The sequence below is a fragment of the Drosophila ficusphila genome, unplaced genomic scaffold (assembly GCF_018152265.1).
Source record: "Drosophila ficusphila isolate 14025-0441.05 unplaced genomic scaffold, ASM1815226v1 contig_791, whole genome shotgun sequence".
Taxonomy (NCBI): Eukaryota; Metazoa; Arthropoda; class Insecta; order Diptera; family Drosophilidae; genus Drosophila; species Drosophila ficusphila.
The window spans coordinates 20,339,158-20,365,123 of NW_025064737.1; the positions used below are offsets into that span (position 1 = coordinate 20,339,158).

The 25,966-nt window shown below is 41.3% G+C and overlaps 2 protein-coding genes across 2 annotated transcripts in view; one reads left to right on the forward strand and one right to left on the reverse strand.

The window, feature by feature from the left end:
• Positions 1-25,966, forward strand: part of LOC108095749 (RNA-binding protein P) — a 91,154-nt gene that overhangs the window by 48,516 nt on the left and 16,672 nt on the right. The gene's annotated exons all lie outside the window — the stretch shown is intronic.
• On the reverse strand, positions 15,531-17,514 carry LOC108095750. Its single transcript, XM_017196936.1, has 2 exons — positions 16,743-17,514; positions 15,531-16,527 (listed from the first exon to the last, which is right to left on the reverse strand). Exons 1-2 carry the CDS (start codon positions 17,504-17,506, stop codon positions 15,723-15,725), a joined length of 1,569 nt encoding a protein of 522 aa, XP_017052425.1. The 5' UTR covers positions 17,507-17,514; the 3' UTR covers positions 15,531-15,722.

Sequence of the window (25,966 nt, forward strand, 5' to 3'; positions counted from 1 at the left end):
TCACCCATTGTGTTTGCCGCTGTGTGGGTGCAATTGTTACAAACGACTGGCGATAACAATCGCCGGAAAATTGTCCCAAGTGCAGTGAATAAGGGAAGAAGGGGGTGTAATGAAAGGATTTTCAAAAATGTTGGCGGGATGCGTGAGTCCAGCACATTTGCCGCATTCCAAAACTGACAAACGATACGCGATATGCGAAACAAGCCGGAAAATCGCGGAGAAAGGTGTTAGAAAATTTCACGACATAAAAAACTTGTTCGGTGCAAACAACAAAGCTAAAATAGAATGGCGTGAAACACGCAACAACAAAAACAACAGCGAGAACTGCAGAAAATTAATTGCGCTAAATGTATGTTTTGAAATTAAAACTGACACTTGGCATTCGTGTTGTTTGCGGCTGCAAGTGCAACTGCTGCGCGGAAAAGTATGCTACATAAACTAGGAGTTTAATTACATGGAAATTTAACACGGATCCAAAACAAAGACCTTTGACCAGAAAGGCAGATAAGATCTTTCAATTAATTGTTTAATTGTTTAGTATAAGTTTTAAGTGAAGCAATAATCATGATTGCTTTTAAAGTCTGAAAATGTAGGTTTGTGTTTTAAAGCGTTCCCAATTTTGTGTTATATACACCACAATTTTATAGTGCAATGCTCCCTTTCCAATAGAAGTCTATTTTTGCCATGCGATACCACAATCAATTAAAGTTCCTCTGCGGCTCTCGCCATCGCTAGTCGGTTATTGTGGCAAAACAGCTGCCGCATTTGCCGTTGCTGCAACACATATTGCTGCGATATTGCACAGATGCGACAACATTCGACGGGATTCGTTCTACTGTTCTAATTATTGTCGCCCTTTCACCTGATTCGCTGTACTATTTTTTCGGCTTGTTTTTAAGCCCTGTCTTTCTGTTGCTGTGGCACTTTTAATTTCCCAACTGAACAAGCTGCTCCTTTTCTCCAGCCTGCAACAGGAAGCATTTTGTTACGGTAGAGCGACGCATTCTACATTTTTTCGCATTCTCCCTTTTTTGTTTAGCAACTTCCGCTGGTTCGGAGGCTTTAATTACGTCAGGGGCAAAGCGGTTTTTCCCCAGTTTTTTTTTTGGTTGAAATCTCCTCCTATTGCGTTTTTCGTTTGCACTTGGCTACGTTTTGGGTCAAGTTGCGTTGGTTGCGTTGAATTGACAATTACCGTGGGAGATGTTGGATTTAACGCTCTGTTGACTTCATCAGCTCCGCGAAAAATTCCAGGAAAACTCCAAATAAAGTACATTTCTTTTTGAAAATGAATGGCATGTACTGCTGAGATTTGCTCACGTTTACAATCTACAGCTTGTTACCTCATCTTCGCCAAGACAAACCACTTAATTTCCTACGCTGCGTATACGCAATATTGGTTTAATTTCCTTCGATGGCAAAAGGAATTTATTGTTTCCAGCGAATCGACGGCAGCATCAACAGCTGTATTCATTAGAATTACATTGTCATTTTCCATTTTTGATCCACTCGTCTATGGAATTCCAAATTCAAATCAACAATACGCCCCGTTGTTCGATGTCCTGGATGCGGGTGTATGTGTGTGTGTGTGTGAGTGTGTATTTTGATGATTTATGCATTGGGCAACACCTTTTGAAAAGGGAGGGACTTATGTAAATGGCGATTGTAAATTCGTGCAAATCGCGTTTTCAAGTTCAGCCCTTTGTTGCTACTCACTGTTGGAAATGCGAATATGTAAATGAAGCTCATAATTTGCTCTAGCCAAAGGCGGGAAATTACCAAAAATGAACTACGAGGCGAATAAAGGACAGCGGGGGAAATGTAACTGGGGCTGGGAATATGGAGGGACTGCTAAAAACTTTTCACCACAGGGCAGCGAAACTTTCGGGCCACGGACCAAGTTGTAAAGGATAGGATGCTCGTCCTTCTCCACTTCATGATACTCTATTCCCAAAGCCTTCACTTTACAAAATGAACATATTACTATTAAAATTTTAACTTGAAAATTAAATCATAAAAAATGTCACTCAAGTTAGGAATATATATTTTGAAAAACTTTTTATACACATCCTTTTATTAATTTGAAAACATTAAGCAATGAACTTTTCTTTAAGTGTCTATGGGACTAGAAAGACTTTAGCTCTGCACACATGACCCATTAATAATCGCACGGCACTTTCTGGTTTGGTTTGGTCATTTCATTCGACTTTCACAGCTGGGCGTCGTTGAAATAGGGGATATGGGGTGGTGCTATGGGTGGTGGGGTGGTGCAGCGGTGACGCGGTGCCCCAGCACGTTGTCAACATAAATTTTCGGCCAGCAGACGTGGCAAAGTTTGCACTTCCTTGCAATTTAAATGCGTTTATCTACTCGAAAGTGCACAAACAGACGCAAGTTGCAAAATAAATCTGTACCGCAACAAATTTAATGATTTCACCATTAAGAGAATTCGGGGAATTCATCTACAAATGCATAATCAAAAGGAATTTGAAAAGCTGAGCACACATTTGTACTTTTATTCTATAAATAAAATAAAATCATTAATGCGCATACTTGCACGTTTGAGACAAAATTAGAAATGAATATAAGGATCACCGTCCCACAATCAATTCCAAAGGTTATATCTTACCGATACGCAAAGCACACCCACATAAAGTCCAGCCGAAGCAATACCACGATGATAAGTCAAAAAGCGGAAGCTATGAATAAATTTGGCGTTGCACGAACAGACACAGAGACCACACACGCAGATACAAGTGCATCGATATATGGTAAATACATATATGAGATACCGCCGCACGCATTCACAAGTCAAGTGTTTAATATGCAGGCAGCGTGCAAGTGGGGGAAGCGGGCGGGATGGGCGGGCGGATTGGGTCAAAGTGGAGCGATCAAGGACGTGGCGGATGGATTTGGTGACCCAGAGGCGCACAAGCCCGATAAACGATAACTATAGCCATATCATATTGGCGGCGTAATTTGACGGAAACGCTTTGAGGAGGCTGCTATTTGCATTTGCTAGGGGGAGTCTAACGCGAAGGTTGGGAAGTTAATACGGGTTCAATTAACTTAACGTTAACATCGTGGACGTGATGTGCAGTATTCCGCTTAATGCGATTATGCTTATCTTAAGTTATGCATTATAACAACAGGAGGGGAGTCACCCCTCTGTATGCGAGTTAATAGGCCATATCAACTGGCTACATCATCACTTTGTTTTAATTGATTTAAGCAAAATCGATTGCGTGCGGCTTTAAACGTAACATAAAGTTATGAACTCGTAAGCTTATACAATGAAGCAATTAATTTCTGCATAGCTGTGTACATTTTAAGAGTAATATTTTTGTTAAGCAAACAACATTTTCCACAATTTGGGGTCAACAAAGCACAACAAGATTAGGAATTTCTTAAACTTAAAATACATTAGCACATAATCATCACTATATTTCTAGGCCTAGCTTAACCTTAATTAAACAGAGTGACTTTGACACTCTTCAGAAAAGACACAAGGCTGAGAAAAGTGCGATATATCAGAATGACAGAGATATATATAAAATACGACAAGAGCGGAACGGTGGACCGTTTTACGTCAGTTGGCCAGGTGAAGGAAATTCAATTAAACTTTTGTTGTCGGTAGACCACCCCCTAAATCGCCCAATCCACCCGCATCATTGTTTAACATTATATAGAGGAGAAGGGACCTGCCACCGCCGATCCTTGGCCAGGTTACACAAATAGCAAGTCACGTTATTCCACTTTCTGTGGGCGGTCGGTACTCTGGCCACGTTTCACATTTGCAGCTTACTCCGCAATTTGGCTTTAAATAAATATTTAACCTACTATAATTGGAAACTCAAAAAGTGCAATTAGCAGAGTCCGAGGAGCGGCCAAAAGCAAAAAACTTTCCAAAGTTTCAAGTTCCCATTCCAGACCACCGGTGAAATGGAAATTTCTTTGTCCGAATTGAAGGAGTTGAGAGCCGCACCGCTGCTCTCAAAGTTAATTAGGTTATGAAATTTCACTGGCCCGCAGACAGACGTCTCTGTCATGGCTTTAAGTCGTACTTTAAGCTCCTTGACCAGGGGCTCTTTCGTTGGTCGGGGAAGGCCACTTAAATTTTTAATTGCAGCTAATTAAAAAAACGCATCAAAATGGAATATACGGAATCTAGAGTGGCAAAATAGCAACAGGATCATGAAACAGAAACACCAAACTGCAGGAAAACGAGCTGTTGATACTCTTTAATGAGAACTGGAAGAGTTTTGCAAGATTAGATACAAAAATTTAATGTGTATCGCTCACCTTGTTCATCAAAGCTTCGTTAAAAAGCAGGAGCATTCCCTAGTTTTATTAGTCTGAAATCCGTTGAAAATTCAACATTCCCTTTGCTTTTCCATTCGTCTGGTGTTAGAGAACACATAAAAAGGGCAGATAAATATTTAACAAGCTGCACAAAACAAACAAATATGAACACATTCGCATACGCATACCCACATACACACTGGCTTTCAGAAAGAGAGAGAAAGAGACAGGAAAACGGCAGGAAAGAGATGGTCGCCACTTGAACATTAAGCAACAGCAAGTTACAAAAACTCAACGTGATAAATTCTTCCCACTTTGAGAGAAAAGAAAATACATTTTTTTTACAGAAAACGGAAACCCAACGTTGGGGTTCAGCATAAATTACGAAGGAAGCTGTAAAAGCTGGAGAAGTGTGTGCAATTAAAGAAATAGATAAAAGCCACTATGTAGATTTGTTAGGAGAATGTGTTTTTAAAACATACATTCCAAATTAAAGCGAGGGGTACAAATTGTTTTATGTTTTTTTTTTACTCCCCATTTTTGATGGCATCCCTGCACAATGAAATGCACCGAAATGAAACATAAACCAGACGTTTCGTTGGGCATTTTTGGACAAAACAAAGCCTGCTTTCCGACGGTTGTCAGTTTGGGATCTGTCTCTGTGTTTCAGTGTCTGGACCTGTTCCTCTGACCATCTCCGCCCCCCAACCATTATCCTTTCACCCTCTCCTGTCTGCTTGCTTTTCCTGCTTATCGGGCCGCATTGTTCTTGCAGTTTGCTGCACACTTTTAGGCGCAAATCACGCCATGTTCAAAAGTTTACCGTGCTGTTGTCTCCGGGCCTCCAGTTCATTGCACTGTGCGCAGTGCAATGGAAATTGCAACGCGTCGGACTTTTATTGCCCGGAAATGCCCTTTTTGGGCCAGACGGTTAAAGTTTCGACTCTGAAAAAAATTCAGCAGAAAAACTATAGTTTGCACAGGAAAAAAAAAGGAGATCTAAGACCAGAAATTTTTAATCATATTTTATAAATATCAAAAGGATAATTTGAATGTAAAAGTTAGTGTCAGTATTCTTCATTTTATAATTCGTCTTAAGAAATGTATAAATTGAAATGCATATATATTATTTTCTGTGTGCCGATATTGAGCCAATCTTGAGTTCAAACTGCAGTTGCAATCTTGCGAATCGGAATTGTCGCATGTTTGGTCGCAGTAAGCGGACACATGGCTAAGTTCGAGGCTCGAACACCGAACTTCGATTATGGCAGCTAATAAAAAACATTGTGCTACGCGGCCTAGGCGCTTTCAAAAATTTGGATTTATGGTTATTTTATGGCTGTTTGGTTTATTGTTCTTACTTTTTCTGGTGCTTTCCTTGGCTCCCTTTTTCTTCGGCTTGTCGCCTCGGTCATAAAAATTCAATTATGTGAAGGAGGCGTGCTCGCACAAGGGGTAAAAAACCTGAGAGACCGTAAAACTGAATGAATGCTGATTTAAAAGGAGTGTGTCTGAGTGCGCCCCGAAAAGTATGCCGTCGTTTTTCCTTTTTGCATGGCTTTGACACACATGCATACGTTAGGAGCACGCACACCCACTCAAGCGAGCCAAATGCGATACAAGAATTGCCAAAATGTAGGAAACCTCTCGAGGAGCCCCTAGAAGTACGCTTTAAATTTCCCCCACTATGCAAAGCGGATGCTGAGAGATGGAAAATGGAAAATGCGAAGCATCATCCGGCGGCGCTGACGGGGAAATGTTTACCAAATAGAAACTGGGAAAACGGAAAAGGGGACAGTCTGGAAAGAGTCTCGGAATACTTACAATGAATACAATGAAAACGAGTCCAAAAGTTGCGTTAAAAAGGAAAAGTTTTCAGTGTTGAAGAAGTCAAGTGTAAATATATCATACAAGAATAAATGAAAAATACATTTGAGACGTGTAGTAATATTTTATGTTTTTGTAGCTCTTAATGATTCTAATACATTTAATCACTTTCTCCTGCGTCATTTGATCCATTTCTCCACACATTTTTTGACACACTTACGTTCACGTAAAATATTTACCCTGCCATCAATAAACCAAAAGCCAATCTTAAGAAGGATGGCTCCTCTTGTAAGAGGTTAAATGCCTGCTTACACTCTCATATCCTTTTATGCCACCAGTCCTTCGTTCATCTTGTTTGCGTGCTCTTTTTGTTCAAACATTATCACTAACTTTGCATTATCCTGCTGTAAGTGAGAGCACACAAGAGTCGCTCTTTCGTCTTCGTGTGGGTGTTTATGAACGACTTGTTATCAACCTTCTTCAGATTTTGTGGGTCCTGGCTGCCGCTTTTGGTTAACTATACCCATCTTAGGAATTCAGCTGCTTGTGTATGTAAATATGGCTGAGAAGCTCAAGGAATTTAGTGGGGTATATTTTAAATGTACTCTTAAAAATATACCTATTTTTAATGGCTTTTCAAAATGAAATAAAATGTTACTATAGTGTTAATTTATAAGAATTTCTTTTTTACAATGTATCTTAAACATACATATAAGGCCTACAGGATTACAGGACCACTTACCATTGTCTTTGCTAACCAACAATGTAAATTTGCTTTTCGCAAAGTGGATGAGTGTTTGTGGCCCCTGACTGCAGATAATTGGCTTCAGGAAGCATGCCAATGAACGATCATTGTCGTCATCTTGATTGACAGCTCCCCAACACGATGCCAGCAATCTGAGTCCTCCAGTCGATTTCATCCGGTTCGGTTGCCCGATAATAGAAGAAGTAGTCGAACATCCTGCCACTCCTCGGAGTCCCCCGTCAAATGACATGTTTTGATAAATTGTTTGATTAATGGACGCATGTGCGTAAATACAGTTTAAGTGCTCCGGCGAAGGGTTTACGTATCAATATCTGAAAGTGTAGGGAGATGCAGAGGACACTTCATGGCTGTGACCATTAAAAATAATTTTCTTCTGCCACCGCCTAAAAGCGCACTTTCTACCACAAAGAGCGACAGCTGAAAATGACAAAATCTGTCGGATGCCGGGCCGATGTTCATAAATCAAAGTTACACCCACACGCTCACACCCCGCAAACACACACACACACAGACACAGAGACTTGCAGAAAATTTCCACATTTCCGCCACGCTCATTAAAAAATTGAGCGCCATTTGCCAAATGCAAAGCGGGAAAAGGGGCAAAAAACCGAGGGTGAAACAGTGGAAAACAGAAATTGCATGCTTGAGCATATGCATATGCATGTTGGGCGAGGAACTCCACTCGAAAAAAACTAACACATCATAAATCTTGCACAAGTATCCTTAAGCGTTGCGACTCTTCCATCCTTCAGCCACGCCCACCGCCCCCCATATGGCGCCTCCGCAAAATGGAAACTCATCCACATAAAAGGCAAAAGATTTACAGTAAAAACAGTTTGGCGCGAAGCTGAATATTTTCCTTGAATTTTTGGGCAGCACTTTTAAAGCTTGTTTTTAAGGGAAGGAACTGAATTTATTTCATGACAATATATTTTCCTTTAAAAAATTAACGTTTGTAAAACTAGTTCCAAATTGTAGAATTGTTTCCGCATTTTTCAGAGTGGCAAATCACGTTTGAAGTTTGGACTATTAACACTGTATTCGGGAGGTGCCTGTTTCGTGAGAAGAATTTTCCTTTTTTTAATTACAAAAGCCTGCTAACGGTCCGTTGCTTGGTGTGCACATGAATATGCAACAATATTTTTTTCTCCACTACCCAGTTTTCCCTTTTGACGCTTTTTCTGTTTCACATGTATGCAATAAGAAACTTGCCAAAGGCCAAGCAAACGCTCACGTCGCGTTTACCGTGACAGGCCCAAGCTGTCGTCATCCTTCTGCTCATCCCACTCGCTTTTTCCTCAATTTTCCACATACCACCTCCGCACTAGCTTTTCCCGAATGCGCCTCGAGCGATTTTTTTGTGAATAGCCACAGCAACAGCTAAACTTGAGACTTTGGCACGTGCAGCTCGTCACTTGGTTCTTTTTGCTCCTTGCTCATCTTGTTGGGCCGAAGGATAACTTCTGCTGCCCACGGATCAATATGTTCTCTAATGAAACTTGTGTCAAAGTGCGATATTGATTGTCGAAACGGAATAAGAGATGGAGGCAGAATATAGAGATTACTTCCATCACAATTTCACTGCCCTTTCATAACTTTCTTTCAGGAAAAGTATTGGCTTCTTAGTAGGGAAAATCTTGTCTAAGACTTTCATTGCTGACTAAGTTTTAAGTTTAAAGTTGGCATTTGAATCGAACTTTTATTACATTTACTTATACTATTTATTAGTTGAAAAAGCTTACCACCATTCAGTAATAAGTCAAGAAAGCCATTTGGCTTCAGGTTGTCAATTGTGTCTCATAAAATCTTTTGCCAAGAAATTTACTTGGCTGGTGTTTGGAAACTCTTTGGCCAATAAGCTGCCAATTCTTTACTCGCAGATGGCAACCAAACGTCACTTGCAAACGGAAAGCAAAAATTTTCAGCATTTAAAATAGTAAAAAAAAGGATGAAGGTTCCAATAAACTTGGTGAAGTTTGTTTTATTGGCAGCGTTCTAAAAATTGTTTGTTTCACCATTTTGCATTTCATCATATTTTCTTGACAGATTGCCCCTAGTTGATAGCATAAAAGAATGAAAAAATTTCCTGGACAACTACCACTCCAAGTTGACATTTGATATGGTTTTATGGTGCTTCCATCCCGAGTTTTTGATGGACATCGGGCAGACCTCCAACCTTCACTTAAACTTATGCTTTTGCATTTCATATTCCCTTCGTTCAGCGCTAGTTGATTTTGCTTCGCTTTACCTATCAACAGGGCAGATTTTCCACTCACTTTACCCCTCACTTTACTCCTTGTCTCTCGGCCCGGGGATATCGTCTAACCCTCGAAGGGAAATGCAATTTACAGCAGAAAAAATTGGCTTTATATTCCCTGAGCTGTTGATGCCAGTCTATCTCTCTCTCTTTCTCTTCCCCTTCCTCAAAGAAAAAATAAATAAATAAACAGACAACTTAATTTCCTAGTTAAACGTAGTTGGAGTTTTTGCTCGTGTTGCTGTTTTTCGTCGTTATCTTTAGCTTTTCCCGTAATAGACTTTAGATCTAAAAACTTATAGTTGACATTATTATAATCGTATTTCCTTTTCCGCTCTGCTCTCTGTATTTTGCAGGTCAGTATCGGAGATGAATGCCACCTCTCTATATGCCGGGTAAGCCATAGGTCTTGGTCTTTATAGTGCTAATTTATTATTGCATTTAAGAAACGAGCTATTGAAAGCGGCCACCAAAAGGGTTTTAAGCCTCGATCAAATTATTAATTTATTATGATTGACTTCCTTTCATGAAATATCCGTTTACCTGTCCGGATTAAATTCATTCTCGTTTTATTATGTGGGGAGAAAAGGGAAACTTTTAGCCGAACTTTAAAAGCAAAAATTCAAATAAAAATTTAATCAAACTTTTGCTGAGCGGAGTGGAGCGATCCAAAATGTTGCGGTGGGGATAAGCCAGCTTGAACTTGGCTCTTGCCTTTGGCAGCCCATGCGGCCTTAATAATTGGCATATAAATAAAAACTGAAACAAAAGTTTAGACCAGCACCCCAGGGAAAGTAAAACATTGAAGATGAGTTCAGTTTTGTTTAAAGTTTGAGTGGTCAAAAACATAATATTTTGTTTGTGGATTGCTTTAATAAATTTAAGAACAATTATCAGATAGGCGAGTGTAAATTCAGAAAATAAATTGTTCATTTTTCAGGTATCTAGGATTATTTAATTAAGTAACAACTCGGCGAATACAAAAGTAAAATAAAGAAAATTCAGAACATATAAAATACAGCACTGAAAAAAAGTGCAAACAATTAAACTACCATTCGGTGCTGGAAACAATCAAACAATTAGTGTAAATCGACGGGTTTATTTGATTATTTCGTTGACAATTTTTTTCTGCAAGCAATAAAGAAGAACATTTTTGTTATAAATTGCTTAATTTTTTCCCCAAGTGCTTTGTTCGTTACCGTATGCGTACGACATAAAATGAAATACAAACTCATGTATAAAAATCCGAGCAAATAAAAAAGTAACAGAGAAAGCTTGGAGAGAGACTGGGAAAGTAAAATGCCAACAAACGACAAAAATTGCGGTAGGGAAAGTTTGTGAAGCTCGGAGAACTCACAGAAGCCCAGTGGCATATGCACATTTTGCACAATGTTTGCACTCAGGGGAGGGCCAAAAAAAGGGGGCACATTGTGGGGTCACCGAATGTCATTGTTGAAAGTGACGGGGAGTCCCTCCCTTTCTTCCTTTCTGGGGAATCGCTGCACAGTTAAGGAATGCCAGAAATGGCGTCACTCGTTCAAAGAATTATAATGTAAACCGTTCAATTTGTATTGTATTGAACGACGGGCGGGAAATATCGATGAGGAAAAAGATAGGAAAGGTAAAATTAAGGTAGGTAAAATACCTTTTTGTTTATACAAGAAAATGTTTCAATGTTTATGTAATTCAAGAGTGTTTACTATAAAGCTTCCCTACTTTTGACCATTACAAGTATTTCACCCATGTCACACATGGCGTATGCTTGATTAATTTTCATTATATTACGGCCGAAACAATAGAGAGAAAGGGCGTTGTGCAAAAAGTAAACAAAGGCCTAATTTAATTACCTTACTTTGCCCGGGCATTCAAGTTTACCCAAGTTTTGAGGCGTTTGGCATTAAGGTTATGTTTCCGTTAAAGCCTTTGAAGTTTACTGGAAGCAAACTTTTTATGGCCGACTTGAAGGCGTCGGCTGTGCCAATTAAAATGCCAAGATTTCTGCTGACTCGTGTGTGTGTGTGTGTGTGTGAGGGTTAATTTATTTAGCAACCAATTGGCACGTAAGGGGTTAATTGTCAGCCAGTCAGCAAAATGTACTCGGCTCGAGTTTATCGATTGTACATAACTTGCACATGTTGTACCTTAACTACCCAGTGCCCGAACTTTTGCTCTTCACACTTTACCCGGACGCCTTATTGCCACTAGTTTGTTGATTTTCGTGTTTCCTTAGCTGCGGGCTTCCTTGAGACTCGAGATTTATTAAAGCAAGGATGTTTACTACTTGTGTGCTGGCCTTTTGCCTTTTGTTTGGTTTAAATTCAAATTAAAAATCACTCATACGCACCATCTGACGGACACAATGACAGCTGCGGGCCGCTCACTGCGAACAAGAAATTAAAAGCAAAATAAATAAGAGCACCATCCATCCACATATTGCACAAGTGTCAAACACCTGGCCAAAGCCACTATATAAAATTCATTTTAAAAGCAAGCAATCAATGTGCCCAGACTACGAGCACAATTCACCCGCTTTCCCCGTTCAATAAAAGCTTAGAAAAGAGTCGGGCAGAATTTGAAAAGCCCCTTCCAACGATTGGCCAGCAATTAAGCCAGTTTGTAACAATAAATTTCAGCTGCTGGCAGCACGAGGTGTTTGCCAACTGTTCACTATATTGACTTTCAATTTGGGTGCCGGTCAGTTGGTTGGGTTTTATTTTTAGGCACCTTTTAAGGACACCAGTGCTGCAGTTTAAAACTCGTTAAAGAAATTTATACCTTTGGTTTCGTTGAAAATTTTATACTTTTTTAATTACTTTAATAAACGTCCAATGCCCTTATACAGCTTAAATATTAATCATATTATTGATTAATAACAGTGTATTATGTTTTAAAATGTTTAAGTACCTTAATGCCCTTAAAACCAATTTACAATATTCAGTAAAGGCTTAATGTTTGACATTCCATTTTTTCTTTCACAAAGAATGTAAATGCAGAAAATGTTTGATTTTCCATCGGATGGAGATGGAGTCTATCTATAATAGATTACATTTCCGCTCTCTATAGATTTGCAAACATTTGCCAATTGGCAAACAAATGCCAAATAAATCAAAATCAAACAAGAAGAATGCCAACCCCTATGAAAAAAGAAACCGAACCCCAGAGGTGCCCTTAAAAACTTGTTCCCTTGGCCGCTTTACAATCCAACCTCAGCTCTGCCCGCCCACCTGCAACTCACCTGGTTTTCCCCGCCTCAGTCCCCCCAACCCCCTGGACCTCCTCAATGCGCTTGTACAAACACGTAATCGAATAATCCAATTTGTTTGCGCAAAAACTGAAACTTTTTCATAGGGCTTCCGTTGACGACGACGCGCTGTGAGTCACACCCCTCGACCTCAGCCTCGCCTCCTCAGCTAATTGTTTGAGTGAGTTTCGGATATAAGTGCACCGACCTGGCCCCCAAAAACCGAAAAGTCCTTGTTCCATTTGGTATTGTCTGCAAAATGATGTAATTGTTACCTGCTAGTTTGATTTGATAGTTACCACAACTTTTACGCCGAGGGTGGTTGTTTTTTCGCAAAGTATTATATAAAGCTTCTAAAATTTCAGTTCCATTTTAAAGTGCCTTACAACATTTGTAATCCAATTCCTAAACGAACTACATCAGATTTTTTCCAGTTTCCTTTGGTTTGGCAAAAGGTGACCCAAAACTGTACTTTCGTAGCTTCAGTTTTTTATTTGTTTTTTTTATAGCTGACCTTATCTAGGTCCACCGAACTCGGCTTTAACAATTTTCACTTCCATTGAAATCCTTTCTAGCGACTAATCCTTTCCCCGCTTTCAGTTGTAATCTTCATTTTCCCTTTAATCAACCTTTTGTTCCATTCACTGTTGTGGTGCTCCATTCCCTTCCCGCCCCAAACGGTTTGAGCAACTGTATCCAACAGCCTGACCTTTCAATTAAATAAACGTTCCGTTGGTCACCTAACCGAGGACCTCCAGCGGTGTGTGTTGACAACAGGATCCCGCCCACCCACACGCTCCGAACAATTTTCCGCCTCCCAAGGCCACCTGCTGTTGCCGTTGTCGGGGATCTTTTCGCACCCTCATGGGGCTGACGTTCCTTTTTTTTGCCACAATCTTGTCAAACATTGGTTTCCCTCCATTCAGCCAGAAACTGAGCTTCAGTTTTAGCTACCGAAATGAACTAAGGAAAAAATACAGAGAATTTTGTGTTATTTATGGTTTAATTCCTTAGGCTTACACTCGAAATCATTTGAAAAATGTTGAGGTCTGTCAATACAATTGCTTAAGTTTCTCAGATAAAAGATGTTCTGCTTTTCCCAGAGAGGAGGAGATGAATAGCACGACTAATCCGGCTGCTTATTACTGCAGGAAGAGCGCTTGTGGCCAAAGTAATATGCGCTTTCAGCCGGAGACAAACAGCTGGCAAACTTATCCGTCCGCTTTTAGGTGCGTGCGCCGGAAGCCATTGCGGGTTGAGGGGTGGGGGACAGGTATCAGGACTTTTCACAGAAGGGGAAAACGGGGGAGGGGGTGGGAGTGGAAAGAGGTAACCGGAACGGAAGCACGGAACGCGACACTTTATGACTACTTCCCAGGGACTTGCACTCAGTTCGGTTTGATGTGCTGCCAGTCCTAAAAAGAATAGACAGACAGGCTCAAAACTCTTCGTACACACAGAAAAGTTTACATGATTTATATTTATTAGGCTATTATTCTATCAAAAAAGTTTGCTAATGTGTAAATGACATGCCTTAATATTTACAACTTAATTCAGTTGGGTAATTCACATCCCAACCTAACATTTCTTATAGCTTAGCATACTTTTTTTCTTTTGTGTACCGGGAACTTGCCTCCCCCTGTCAATTTGCCACCCTCTAAAAGGAATTAGGAATGCATTGTCTAAGGGCTCAGCTCAGTTTTCCGTTCGGGCTTTCAGCTCAGTGTTGCTGCAGTTTGTGCGTCAACTCTTTGGCTCAAGTGCGGGCCACATTTCATAGGCTTCCCAGAGTAACCTCCACCCAAAGCCACCGATTCCCCACCCGCAACCCCTCGGTTCTCACCCCTTCGCTGGAAGACGCGACACAAATTAGCCATCTTTTCTGCATGTTTTTTGCAGTCTTTCCATTTGGCTGAGAACATTTTCAGTTTGCTTTGCAGTGCACAACTGGCAACAGTCGGCGGATTTTATTCGATTCGTTTTCCACTCGATTCTTTTGTCTGCCCGCAAGGAAATCATCAGACAAGTTAACCAAGGAAAAAATTAAATTCTCGAGTCCAAAGTGAATTTCTTGGCTTGTCTTAAGCTAATTTTATTATTGCTGCTGCAAGTGATAAATCCGAATCAAATTAATTGAGTTTGAGCAGCCAGTGAAGGGAAACACATTTAATTTTGTGCGAGCATTCGTAAAGAAGTTAAAACTGAAGTGAAACGAAGGATATGAATTATTTGGAGACCATTTTGTGGTAAGGCAGTTATAAAATCAATCAATAAAATATGTCAAATGAATATTTTAATTATCTATAGTTCCTTAAAAGCAAAGTACAATAAAGTTGTTTGAGTTACATGTATCAGTCTGAAATATTTCGTATATTTGTTAATTTCCATTTCCGTACAAGCGCACATTTCATATGCATTTTCTTAGATAACGAAAATCAAACAGACTTGGCTTATTAGAAAAATGTTCTGAATAAATATTCTTGTGTTTTTCTTTTTTTACAAACTCAAGGGAAGGCTGTGCGCAATATGTGTGTTTGCTTTAGCCAATATTTGTTCACGTAATTTCCTATGGCATCCGTCCGGAACGGCCAAGTTTTCATTGTTGTTGTGCCCTTCGGCCAATTGCTGGCTGTTCACTCAAATGATGCGTAAAAATCACATTAGCGGCAGTCGTGCGACATTTTGGCCAGATCCAAGGTCTCAATGCCCCAAAGTGTGCTATATCTTCCGGGGTGTGTTACTGCCGTGGCCAATTAAACCTTGACTTGCGAACTTAGCCAAGTTTTTGAATTTATGATACCAGCATGCAGGCGAAAATTTTAATGGGACGCAAGAGGAGCTTTTATCTCTGTTTTCCTAAAATTACCTCTTATGTTTAATTTTAAAAAACCTTTCTTACTTTTCCTAATAAAAATGAATTCAAATAAATATCTACAGGATTAAATATAGAATTTGATTCACTTAACCTGTTTGATAACCAAAGAGATCCCGGTCCTGTTAAATGGAATTAGTTCATGGTTTTATTTCTTTTTTTCGTCATACCTATTTCTAGTTGATTTTCCAGACTGAACTACACTCTGTTTTTTGTGTTCGCCCTGCATGGATGTTTTCATAAATTTTACTCCCTTTTTTTTGCTGCCTGCTACTGGCATGAAAGGCATTTTACACATGGTAGCATTTTTTAATTTTGCCGGCTTTTAGAAATGGGACAACACACAAACAGACTCTCGTACATATGTGTGTATTTGTGTGTGTGTGTAGTACAACATGCTCTTACTAATTAGAAATAAAAACGCGAACTGCACTTGCATTTTGCTCATTACGTTCTCTCAGCCATTCCTCTCTTTATTTATTTGTGCCACCCTTTCCGTGCTGGCATTTTGTGCTAAAACATAGGGTGGCTGTTCGTTTGTTAGGAAATAATAGACACCCTGTCTTTGGGCCAAGAAGTCCGCCGAAACGTTGGCCAAATCGCCGCCCATGCTCTGGATAATGCCAGTATCCTTTGGGCAGCGATGGAAGCGGGTCAACTGCTGCCATTCACCGGCTGGACAGCCCTTGGATAAGAAGCCATCATCTCGATTCCTCGAGAGACTCTCGGCAAACAGCATAAAGGCCCTCCAGTGGCTGCACTCATGCCAAAAACATCCTGGCTGCTGGCTGCCCCAATTGGCATAGAAGTCCGCATGACCCACGGGTCGATCGAAGCCATAACTGCCCACGCTGGTGTGCAGTACCTCCACGTACTCAGCATCCTCCGGGGTCAAACGCTCCTTTTCCTTGGCATATCTGAAGAAGGGAAGTGCCGGATCCAGGGCTCGGATCATCCGAAGTCTCCCAGTCTGCAGATGCTTTCCCGCCAGTCCCGCCACATGGGCGCCCATGCTGAATCCAACCAGCTGGAGATCCTCGAAGCGCAGTCCCGCCTCCTGGTGCAGAAAGTCCACGAACTTGGCCAGCACCTGACCCACTGGCTTCACTCTATAACTGGCTGTTATATAGTCGGCTATGGCTCCACGTCCCCAGTCCACGGTGAATATGTTGTAGTTGCCAGTTTTAAGATTGAAATAAGCCGGCAATAGCTCAGTGTACATATTTGCATTGGCATTTCCCAGCCACCCGTGGATAAGGATTCTGAAAAGAACAATAAGAAAATAAAATCTTAAACTATTCCAACATATATGCTATTCATTAATGAATGCTTCGTACAAACTTCACAACATTTCAAATCGCATTCTCCTGCTTTTAAGTCCTCCCAAAAATATCGTAATCGAGACTTTTAAAACCCCGAAAATTGCTCTCAAAATTCGCGGCTGGTAGTCGTGTCGTTTTTCACCTCCATCACTCACCGCGTGGGATTGAAGGGATTGAAGCGTGAGCGTCGCAGGGAGGCGGCATCGTAGAGATTCACCTGTTCGCTGGCGAACTCCACCTGACCCCCCACCTGCCCCTTGTTCATCACGTTCAGGCCAAAGGCGGCGGTCAGCGTGTTGCCCACGACCTGTTGGAAAAGTCGCCGGTGCGGTGGCGCCTCGGATTGCGATGCTCCTGGCCGGACCGTGGCGATGTCCTCCGGGACGAGGGTGTGCAGGTGGAAGTAGGTGTGGTGCTCGGCATTGTAGAGCAATTTGTAGTCCGGCTGCAGGCGGAGTAATTGCTGCTCAACCGAACTGGGCTGGGTGGACGGGTTGTGCCTCCAGCTCGGCCCATCCAATATTGGCAGTCGGCCGGGACTCATTAGGCCAGACAGCAATGGCATTTGTGTGTCAAAGTAGTTCGCCGCCTGCCACCGCTCACCGCCCCGATTTCTCATCCGCATCATCATCGCCATCGCCATTGGATTCGTTCTGAGGGCACTTTCCACTTCATTTGTCACTTTTACTTGCACTGCGGGCCTCCGATTCTTCGTCTTCTCCTGCAATTGATTGCTGTCTGCAGCGACATTATAGTCCTCAAACCCGGCCCTGTAATCAGGCGCACTCAGCTTTGCTGCAGCGAGCCACAAACAAACTGGTGTCAACGAAATGAAAAGCATTAGGCTCGAAACTGTGCAACTAGACCAATCCGCAAATGAGTAAGGCACACAGAAAACAATCGGATTAAACAATTCCATCAGCACATTCAGTGTGTTATAACATTTACTAATTTAAATACAAAGCAATTTTCAACTTTCCCTTCCATTATTTTGAGCACTTTATGTAGGTAATTTTGTAATTATTAGATATGAGTCTAAGCGTTTAATTAAGAGGTTGAATTTGTTTCCCCTTGTGTGCGTTACTCATGTTTCACCGATTTCCGGTGATGAAGATAGTCACCTGCCTGCAACACGACCACAAAGTGCACAGTACTTTTCATAGTTCGAATATCAGATCTTTCCCCAACGAACTGGGATTTACAACTGAGCCGAGTTGAGCAAACTTAAAATCTTTAGCTGCACATACGGCCAACATTATTTTTCGGCTTATTAATATGCAGAACTTCACACTTTTCTCACTCTCATCTTCATTGATTTCTTCTTAACAAGAGGTAATTGTTAATGGCTGAGTTGTCGGAAATTACTGTGAGAGTGCTCTCCCATTAGCTGCTAATCTGTTCGGTCAACAAAAGTTCTGCCGGTGAGTGGATTCGGGGATGAGGGAGCTGGAGGGAAATGTGTGCCAGTGACCAAGTTTCTGGCCATTTAGCGCACGAAGCTGAAAGTTAAATCTCTTTTGGGATAGGTCAATGGGTCTTAAATGTTTTAATATTGTTCAGTCCCAAAACATAAAAAAAAGGAAATAAAAATAAAATAAACGGTTGGGGGATTTCAATTATTCTTTGCAGAAACCAAGTAAAAAGTATAGGAAAACCATTATTTTCTTCGTTCTTTTTATCTGGAAACTGTTATATATAATTTTTATACTGTAAGCCTAAGTCAAACATTGAACCTTTATTTTAATATTAAATACACCAAGTATCTCCATCGCCCATTTGACTTAACCTGGCCTATAAACAACGTTCTAATCAAAAATTCGCATATTTGCTTTTGTTTACTTTGCAGGTAAGTTCACATATTTCCGCGAATTCCGCCCACCGGAAGCGGCGGTCGCCATTTTAACGACATCCGGCGCGTGCATTTCTTGCCTGGAAATAAGAAACGACGTCGACGAGGACGAAGGAGCTGCCGTAGGACATAGCTGCTTTCCTTTGGGTTTATCGCCGATCGCAAAACGTGACGAAAACAACGAGAAAGGCGTGTTGTGTAGGGTGAACAAGGAGCGAGCCCTCAGGCGGGGAAAGATAAACGAAGGTAACCATATCTCAGACCCCGCTCTTATCGGGATTATGTATATTGAATATGATGTCACGAGCATGCGAGGACATTTCAATTCGCCCCCGCCAAATCACATCCTCTCTTCGGGAGGAGATGATGGTGATACGGCACAAGTTCAATGTACAATCTTTTGTGCTGGGATTTTTGCATTTGCATTTTTTGCAGCAAGCCCCATTGTTGTTGCAATGCGACACTCAGACAGGATTTGTTTTTCATCGGCCAGATGGGGGATAAAAAACAATAATGCGACAATAATCGATTAAAAACAGCGACTGGAAAAGGAACTCCGGCAGTCTGAGCTTTGTTTGCCTTTTACTTTATGGCCGCAAGCTCAAAAATGTCACTCGAGTGACTTTTATTACGAGGATATTCAGACTGGTTGAGGACGTAGAATACGTGAGGGGTGAAGGGTAATGGGTAAGGGAATCGCTGTAGTGGGTGAGGGGTAGTGCCCGTCCTCTGGACTATTTGCCCGCAAAATACTTGAGCCGGTCTTTGGTGTCAGCATTTACCAGTCGAGTGTGCACCCTTCATGTAGGCGGGCATATCCTTCCCCGCCTCGCAGCAAACCCCTAAAAAGAAGCATTTTCTCAAGTGGCACTTGTCGCACTGCATCCTGCGAACATAAGCAGGATGCGTCGCCTCAGATCTGCTGACTCAGGCTTATGTGCCTCATACGAACATGGCCTTTGTGGCGTTGTTGCTGTTGTGGGTAAACAATGAGCGGCATAAACGAATTTGTTACATCAGTTAGGGCTGAGTGAGATTGTTGACATCAAATTTGATGGCTTTCCAAAGGAAGTGTCTCTTCAAAGTATTTATTAAAATTTGTATTGTGTTGGCTTTTCAAGCTTAGCGGAAACTATTTTTTGTGGAAACTGCGCTTCCCGTAGGGTTTTAAACTATTATGAGTATTGGAAATTAAAATGAATAATTTATTTATTAGAGTTATCAACTTTTATTTGATTTGGTATACTTATAAAAAAATATTGGCAGTAATTATTAGTAATTACATTTTACAGACACAAATAACAGTCTTTGTTGATCTGTTAAGACCCTGTTAAAATAAGTCTCTTGTTATCCTTTATCCGAAATAATAAAGCTGTAAGAAAAAGCTTTTTAGAAAGCTCTCATAGGTTCGATGTCCTGGGTGCAAGTTCAGCTCAGTTGAAGTTAATATTCTGACCGGTAAAAAGCTCAGACAGAAAGCTTTATGTTTTTAAAGGATGTGTACTTTCAATAGAGCTTTTACAGTCCTTAATATCCTTAAGATGATTTTTTAATCGTTGATTTGTTGGTACGCTTTAAAAGCAGATCTATTACTTTCTTACAAAATTTAAGTAATTCAAAGTTTAAGCTTAAATGTAATGTTGTTAGTAGTAGTTGTAGCCTTATCTTAAATTATAATAATTTTGTTAAGTTGTTTTGTTATAAAGCTCTCAAACGCGGTATTTAGCTAACTACTTTTATTTACTAACAAGCATCGTGTTTGTTAATTTTCCTGAGAGGGACCAAACACCGAGAGGAATTTCCGGCCCGACGGAGTCCTTCAGACGCCAAAGTGGCCACTTGGCTGCGATGTCTGGTTTGTCTGAACACCTCAAGTGGCGTCTTCAGAGGCGCTTTTACCCTTGCTCCTTCGAGAAGGACTTCCTTTCTTGCCTTTCACCTGTGACTATATTCTATGCAAATGAGCAAGCGCCTGGGCTGCGGTCTTAGGATCCTGGCCAGCTGTCCTTGCCACGTTATTGTTCAAGGATGCTTTCAGTAATTTGAAACTTTTTATGGGGCGCTGGTCCCACTTTCGTCACACCTTTTAATTAGCAAAATTACACAAAAAGCAGGACAAACTTTTGTAAGCAATACCTGTGTTTGGTGAGGGTTTAGAGTTTGGTATTGTTTAGACTGGTACATTAAAGGAAACTTGTGCATAATTAAAAATATAATATATATTTTATTCAGGAAAACCTTAGTTTTGTTTAAGTATAAAAGAAACATTTATCCGATGAGTCATTTTTTAAAATTCAAGTGTAAGACCGCCCATTGTGTAATAAGGACAAGAAATTGGAAAATAGTTTTGGGCCAAGCACTCACTTTTCTCTCTGTGTAGCTGTTCATTTCGATGCTGTCATTCTGAGTAAGAGAGCGAGAAAAGGGAGCAGCAGTCGACGGGTTCTCATTTCCGAGTGGGTTGACTTGAAAGCATTTTTCCGGCTGCAGGTCCTTGCTCCTCCATTCCTCCCACCCCTTTGCATCCCCTCACCTTCCGGCTGTGTGTATTTTTTGTAATGCACTTTCAAGCACTTAATAAGCCCACAAAAGCACCGACAATTTGCATATAGTCGTGGGTGGAGGACTCGTCGGTGGCTACGGGGAACCACTTACCTTAGCCCTTCAGTTCTTCCACGCATTTACATGCACTGCCAGCCCCGAAAGGACTCTTGCCTATATATATATATATCCTCCTTATCCTTGCCAAATCCACATCCTCTGCCATTTACGACGGGTCCCTTGATGTCGTGCGTTTGTGTGCGTTGAACGTTTACCTTTTCATCATATTTGAAGTGCATGAGTGCAAGTGCGTGTCCTTCCGTCTCTCTCTCTCTCTGTGTCCTTTTCTCTCTCTTTCTTCTTCCTCCTCTGGCTGATTTGTGTATGTGTGTGTCTATGTGGCAATGCCGGCAAACTTGGTTGGCAATTTTATTTTTAGGTCAACGTAATTTCCTCACTTTTTATCACCAGCTTCGGTTTTTTTTTTCTATAAAAAGTACTTTTACCTGTTTTTTATACTGTTTTGGTAATTAATCATTAAAAAGGGTTAATAGCCACCCTTTTCAGATATATGTTTTTAAGGACATAGCTTTTTTCGTTAGTAAACGTTGAATACATTTTTTCCATTTAAAGTGCAGGCAATAAATAATACATTATTTAATCATAACTAAATATTTCTTTTGTAACTAACTAAGACCAAGTTAAAGAGTCAAAAGATAATTTAGTGCGGTCAAGCCCGGATTAGTAAAAGAAATACAACAAAAAATGTATAATAACGAAACATTGTGAAATGTATATGAGTAATCCGCATGGAATTAAGTACTCAAACTCATTGCTTGCATGTCAACTGCGACATTTTTGTTTCAAACGGAAACAACTTCACTTACGCCACTGCATATTAAATGCAACAACCCTTAATCCTTAATCATGGCAGAAGGATGCAGAGTGCAATCCTCGTTGTCACCCCTTTGCTCGTAGAATCAATTTGGCTACCTCAAGCACGGCTAAGCGTTGTCAATTTGATGGGCACAACAAACGCTTGGCCAATTTCGAAGTATTTAGGCAAAGCACAGGCACACACACATACACGCACACGCACACATGCCGACATCATCTACATCTGCCGAGAAACGCCCAAAAAGTCTTTGATCCTTGCTGACAGAAACATAAGCCCAAAACGGCAATGGCCGTGGCAAATAGCAACAGCATGTGCATATCAGGCCGGCGAATTTCAGATCTCACCCCCCTTTTGTGGGCTAATCCTATAGCTAGGCCATTATCATCGTCATCAAACTGCAGAAACGTGAGATTTTGAAGGGAATGAGAGCACAACCCTCGGCTAGGGATTCTCAGATTTACCCAGTCCTTTCGAACTGCATTTAAATGCCATTTTTCAGCTGTCCCCGTTGTCCCTGTTGTCCCTGCTGCTCCTGTCCCTCAATCTCCCAATTCATCATCTTCCTTTGTCAACTTTTTCGATTTTTGTTTGCTATCCTTATGCAGGCCCCTTGAATCTCCCCGGATAATGCATTTGGGATTATATTTAGGGGTTGATGAGGATGATGATGCTCTGCTGATTCTGGTGCAACTTTTGGGCATTTCCCAGAAGTTTTCCGGCTTTTTGGGCTGGCAACAATTTTCCGGGCCACAAAAAAAGTGTACGCCTCTGCATCCCCCTTAAGGCTTTTCCTCAGCCCAAAGAAAAACTCCCACGAAAAGCGAGAAAAATCAGGGAGTGGTCACTGCCTCTTTTTTGGATGTCCTTTTCGGAAACTCCCAGCAAATAAGTGTTTGAATTTCTAAATTGAATAATTCCTTCTTTCTGCATAAAAAACTAATGACTATAATTTTCCTAAATTGATTTTGATTAATTTTCCCCGTTTTGTCTATACAAAATGCGATTTATCCCCGTCTGCTGGCGCTCTCTTTTTGCTCTCTCTTTCCATCAATCTCTGTCCCTTTCGCTCTCTGTGCCTCTCGCTCGTCCTGCAGAATTTGCAGCATCCTGCTTATCCCTTTTCGGCCCGATACAGACACAACCACACACACACGTATATAACCGTATATATACATGCACGTGCGTTGTGTGCGTGTGTGCGAGTGTCCTGTGCTGTGTGAGCTTTGAATTAAAAATGGAAAATTGATTTTTCCGGTTGCTCATATACACACACAATCGCAATGGTTGTGTGTGTGTGCGCGTGTGTGTGTTTTCCACAAAGCCGGAATGAAAGCTTGGTGCGTTTTCCTCGGCTTTTCCTTGCCGCCGCCGCCTGTCGTTGCTAATGACGCTCAACAATGTTAATGCCCCGACCCAGCAGTAAGCTATAATATAGTTTTCAATACTGCTGTGACAGGACAATATCAATGGCAAGCGTCCGATTCCATGGAATATATCCGATTTGGTTTGCTCTGCTTGTAGAAATCATTTATTCGCAGCACTTTGTTCACTGGCTGAAACACATCGGGGGCTTGCTTTCTTTTGTTTTTTTGGTTTTTGGGTGGGGGCTATCCAAAAGGGATTTGGGTTAGTTTCTGGCCCGCTTTCGAGGTCCGTGTGATCCGTCATCGGTCCGGGAGAAAGTGCACGTACGGAAACCCAAAGTTGACTGAAAGGCAGCCCAGGGAAGCGGCCACCATCGTCTCGATTTTCGGCTTCGTCGGCTTTCGAGGGTTGCGCGCGCATTCCAATTGCAAAATATCTCCCCCGACTTCAGGGGGTTGCTTCGCCCGTCTCTCTCTCTCTCTCTCCCTCTCTCTGTCTATCTCCCTCTCTCTCTGTCTTCCTCTCTTTTCCCCTGCTGACGGTCGGGATTTATGTCCCGCCGGTGGAAATGCGTTTTTCTAGAGCAGATTTTTGCCCGGTGTACGGACCGGCGCTTCTTTTCGAGGGTGGTTCCTTCCAGTCAGCTTCGCTGCTTCCAGTTCTCAAAACCGAAGCGAAAGCCACCCCCCGTAAATCGCACATACGAATATATGATATATAGACTTTTCCCAGAACCGAGTTTATGCGGCGTTTTCCGTGGCCCTCTGCACTTTGCCCAGTGCAAGTGCTTTTCCACACACCACCCACCACCCCCTCGGCAGCTCGTTTTTGGAAAAATCAAATGTAAAAACAATAAAGTTGAGCCATATGCTTTTAGCACGAAAAGAGTTGACGTCCATTGCATTTTCATTTTGTGGCATTTTTCTCAATGAAAACAGCGCTCTCTCTCTTTCGTTTTTTCTTCAACTGCAGCTTGTCTACATAAATTTCATGCACTTCATGGGCGGCGGGTGGAAATTGCAGGGCAAAGGACATCGGACAGGTGAGAGAGAGTGGGGAATTGTTGGAGGCTTTTCAAGCGCAAATCCATGCAATTTGTTTTTGGTCCTTCTCATGTTTTTCCCTGATTGTTATTGTTGTTTCTGGCAACGGATCCGGTAAATTGCATTGCAATTTTTGGCCCCGGGGAGCGAATTGAGTTATTTTCAGATTGCAGTTTGTCATCGGATCTCCGGTGCGGATTAGAAAGTATTATTCCCTGCAAAGCTGCTTTGTGCAGGCGAGTCCTTAAAGGACACTTGGGAATTTGATAGGTGATTTCATGTGTTGCATAAATAATGTCAAAGTGGTGTAGATTCTGGTAGATCCTTTAAAACTTGGAAACATATAAACATTGTTTTTTTATAATTTGAATCCAAATAAAGGTTTAATAATTGCTTCTGACCAAAGACAATTCCGACCGTTAATGATTAGGTGATTTCCCTTGTGTTTTCCGTCTTGAGAAACGTCCTTCAATATATCAAGTCACCTTTAAGTGCTTAATTTAATGTGTACGCCATCAGCTCGAGGGGAGGCCATAAAAAGTTGTATGATGGCTCGTGACCAGGCACCTTCCCTGCTGTTTATTTGACGCAATTAAAATGCGTGGCTTATGAAGGATGGGAACAGTAGGGGTTTCCATTCGGGGAAGCGGGGAAACGTTAAGTGCGCCTAATCGAATTACATATCGCGGTGACGACTGCTGATGTCATCGCCATCGTTTTTGGGGACTTTCCCGTACAACTTTCAGCAAATCCTTGCCATACCTATGACACATCTCCATCTCCTGCCATCGAAAGGCTTCTTTAACATTCCGTTTTTCTGGGTCAGTAGCCATAAAATTGACAGACGTCTTTCACACGGCAAAAAATCCTGCAGACGACGCTTCGAAAAGTTCAACAACCGACGGAGGAAAAGCCACACAACCACACACGTGCAGATGAAAATCCCACCCCAAAAAAAATGCCAACCACCCCCGCCTTCGCCTTCAGACATCAAAGCTTGCTTTTCAACATCTTTATTGAATTATTTTGCAATCTATTTTAATAAATTTCATATCCTTTGGCATTATTTCGTGTTTCCGGGGCCAAAAATCAATAACGCACATAACGCAGCCACCATTTGTTTTTGCCCACACACACATGCGTTCCATTTGGCACATAAAAAAAAACATGGTCCCAATTTAAGACGAAAAATTGTCCCAAGCAGCGCCCAATTCATTTTTTTAGGGAATTTTCTTTTCCCCGAACTCTTGTCCTTTTTCGGTTCGATACAGTGCGCAGACGCAATGGAAAATGAGTTAATGCTTGGAAGGAAGGAAGGACATAAAAAGGATGTCCACACAAGAGGTACAGCAATTTGCTGAGGGCATTATCAAAACATATTCATATTTAAGCGAGTTATTTATTTTGTTTTACTTAGTTACAATCGGTTGTCGTTGAGCACCCATCTACATGTCTAGGAAGGCCCGGAGGGTTTTTCTGGTGTCCTTTAAATTGATTACATTTCGATACATTTGTTTGTTAGGTTCCTTTATTATTTAACAAGAAGTTTATAAAATCATGCAAATATTTTTAACAATACTTGAGAATTTCATTTAGTATGGTTGGTTTTTAAAAGATATTAATTTGGTTGCATGACACACCCCCGATTATGTTATTTACACTTCCGTTACCAATTTTACATCG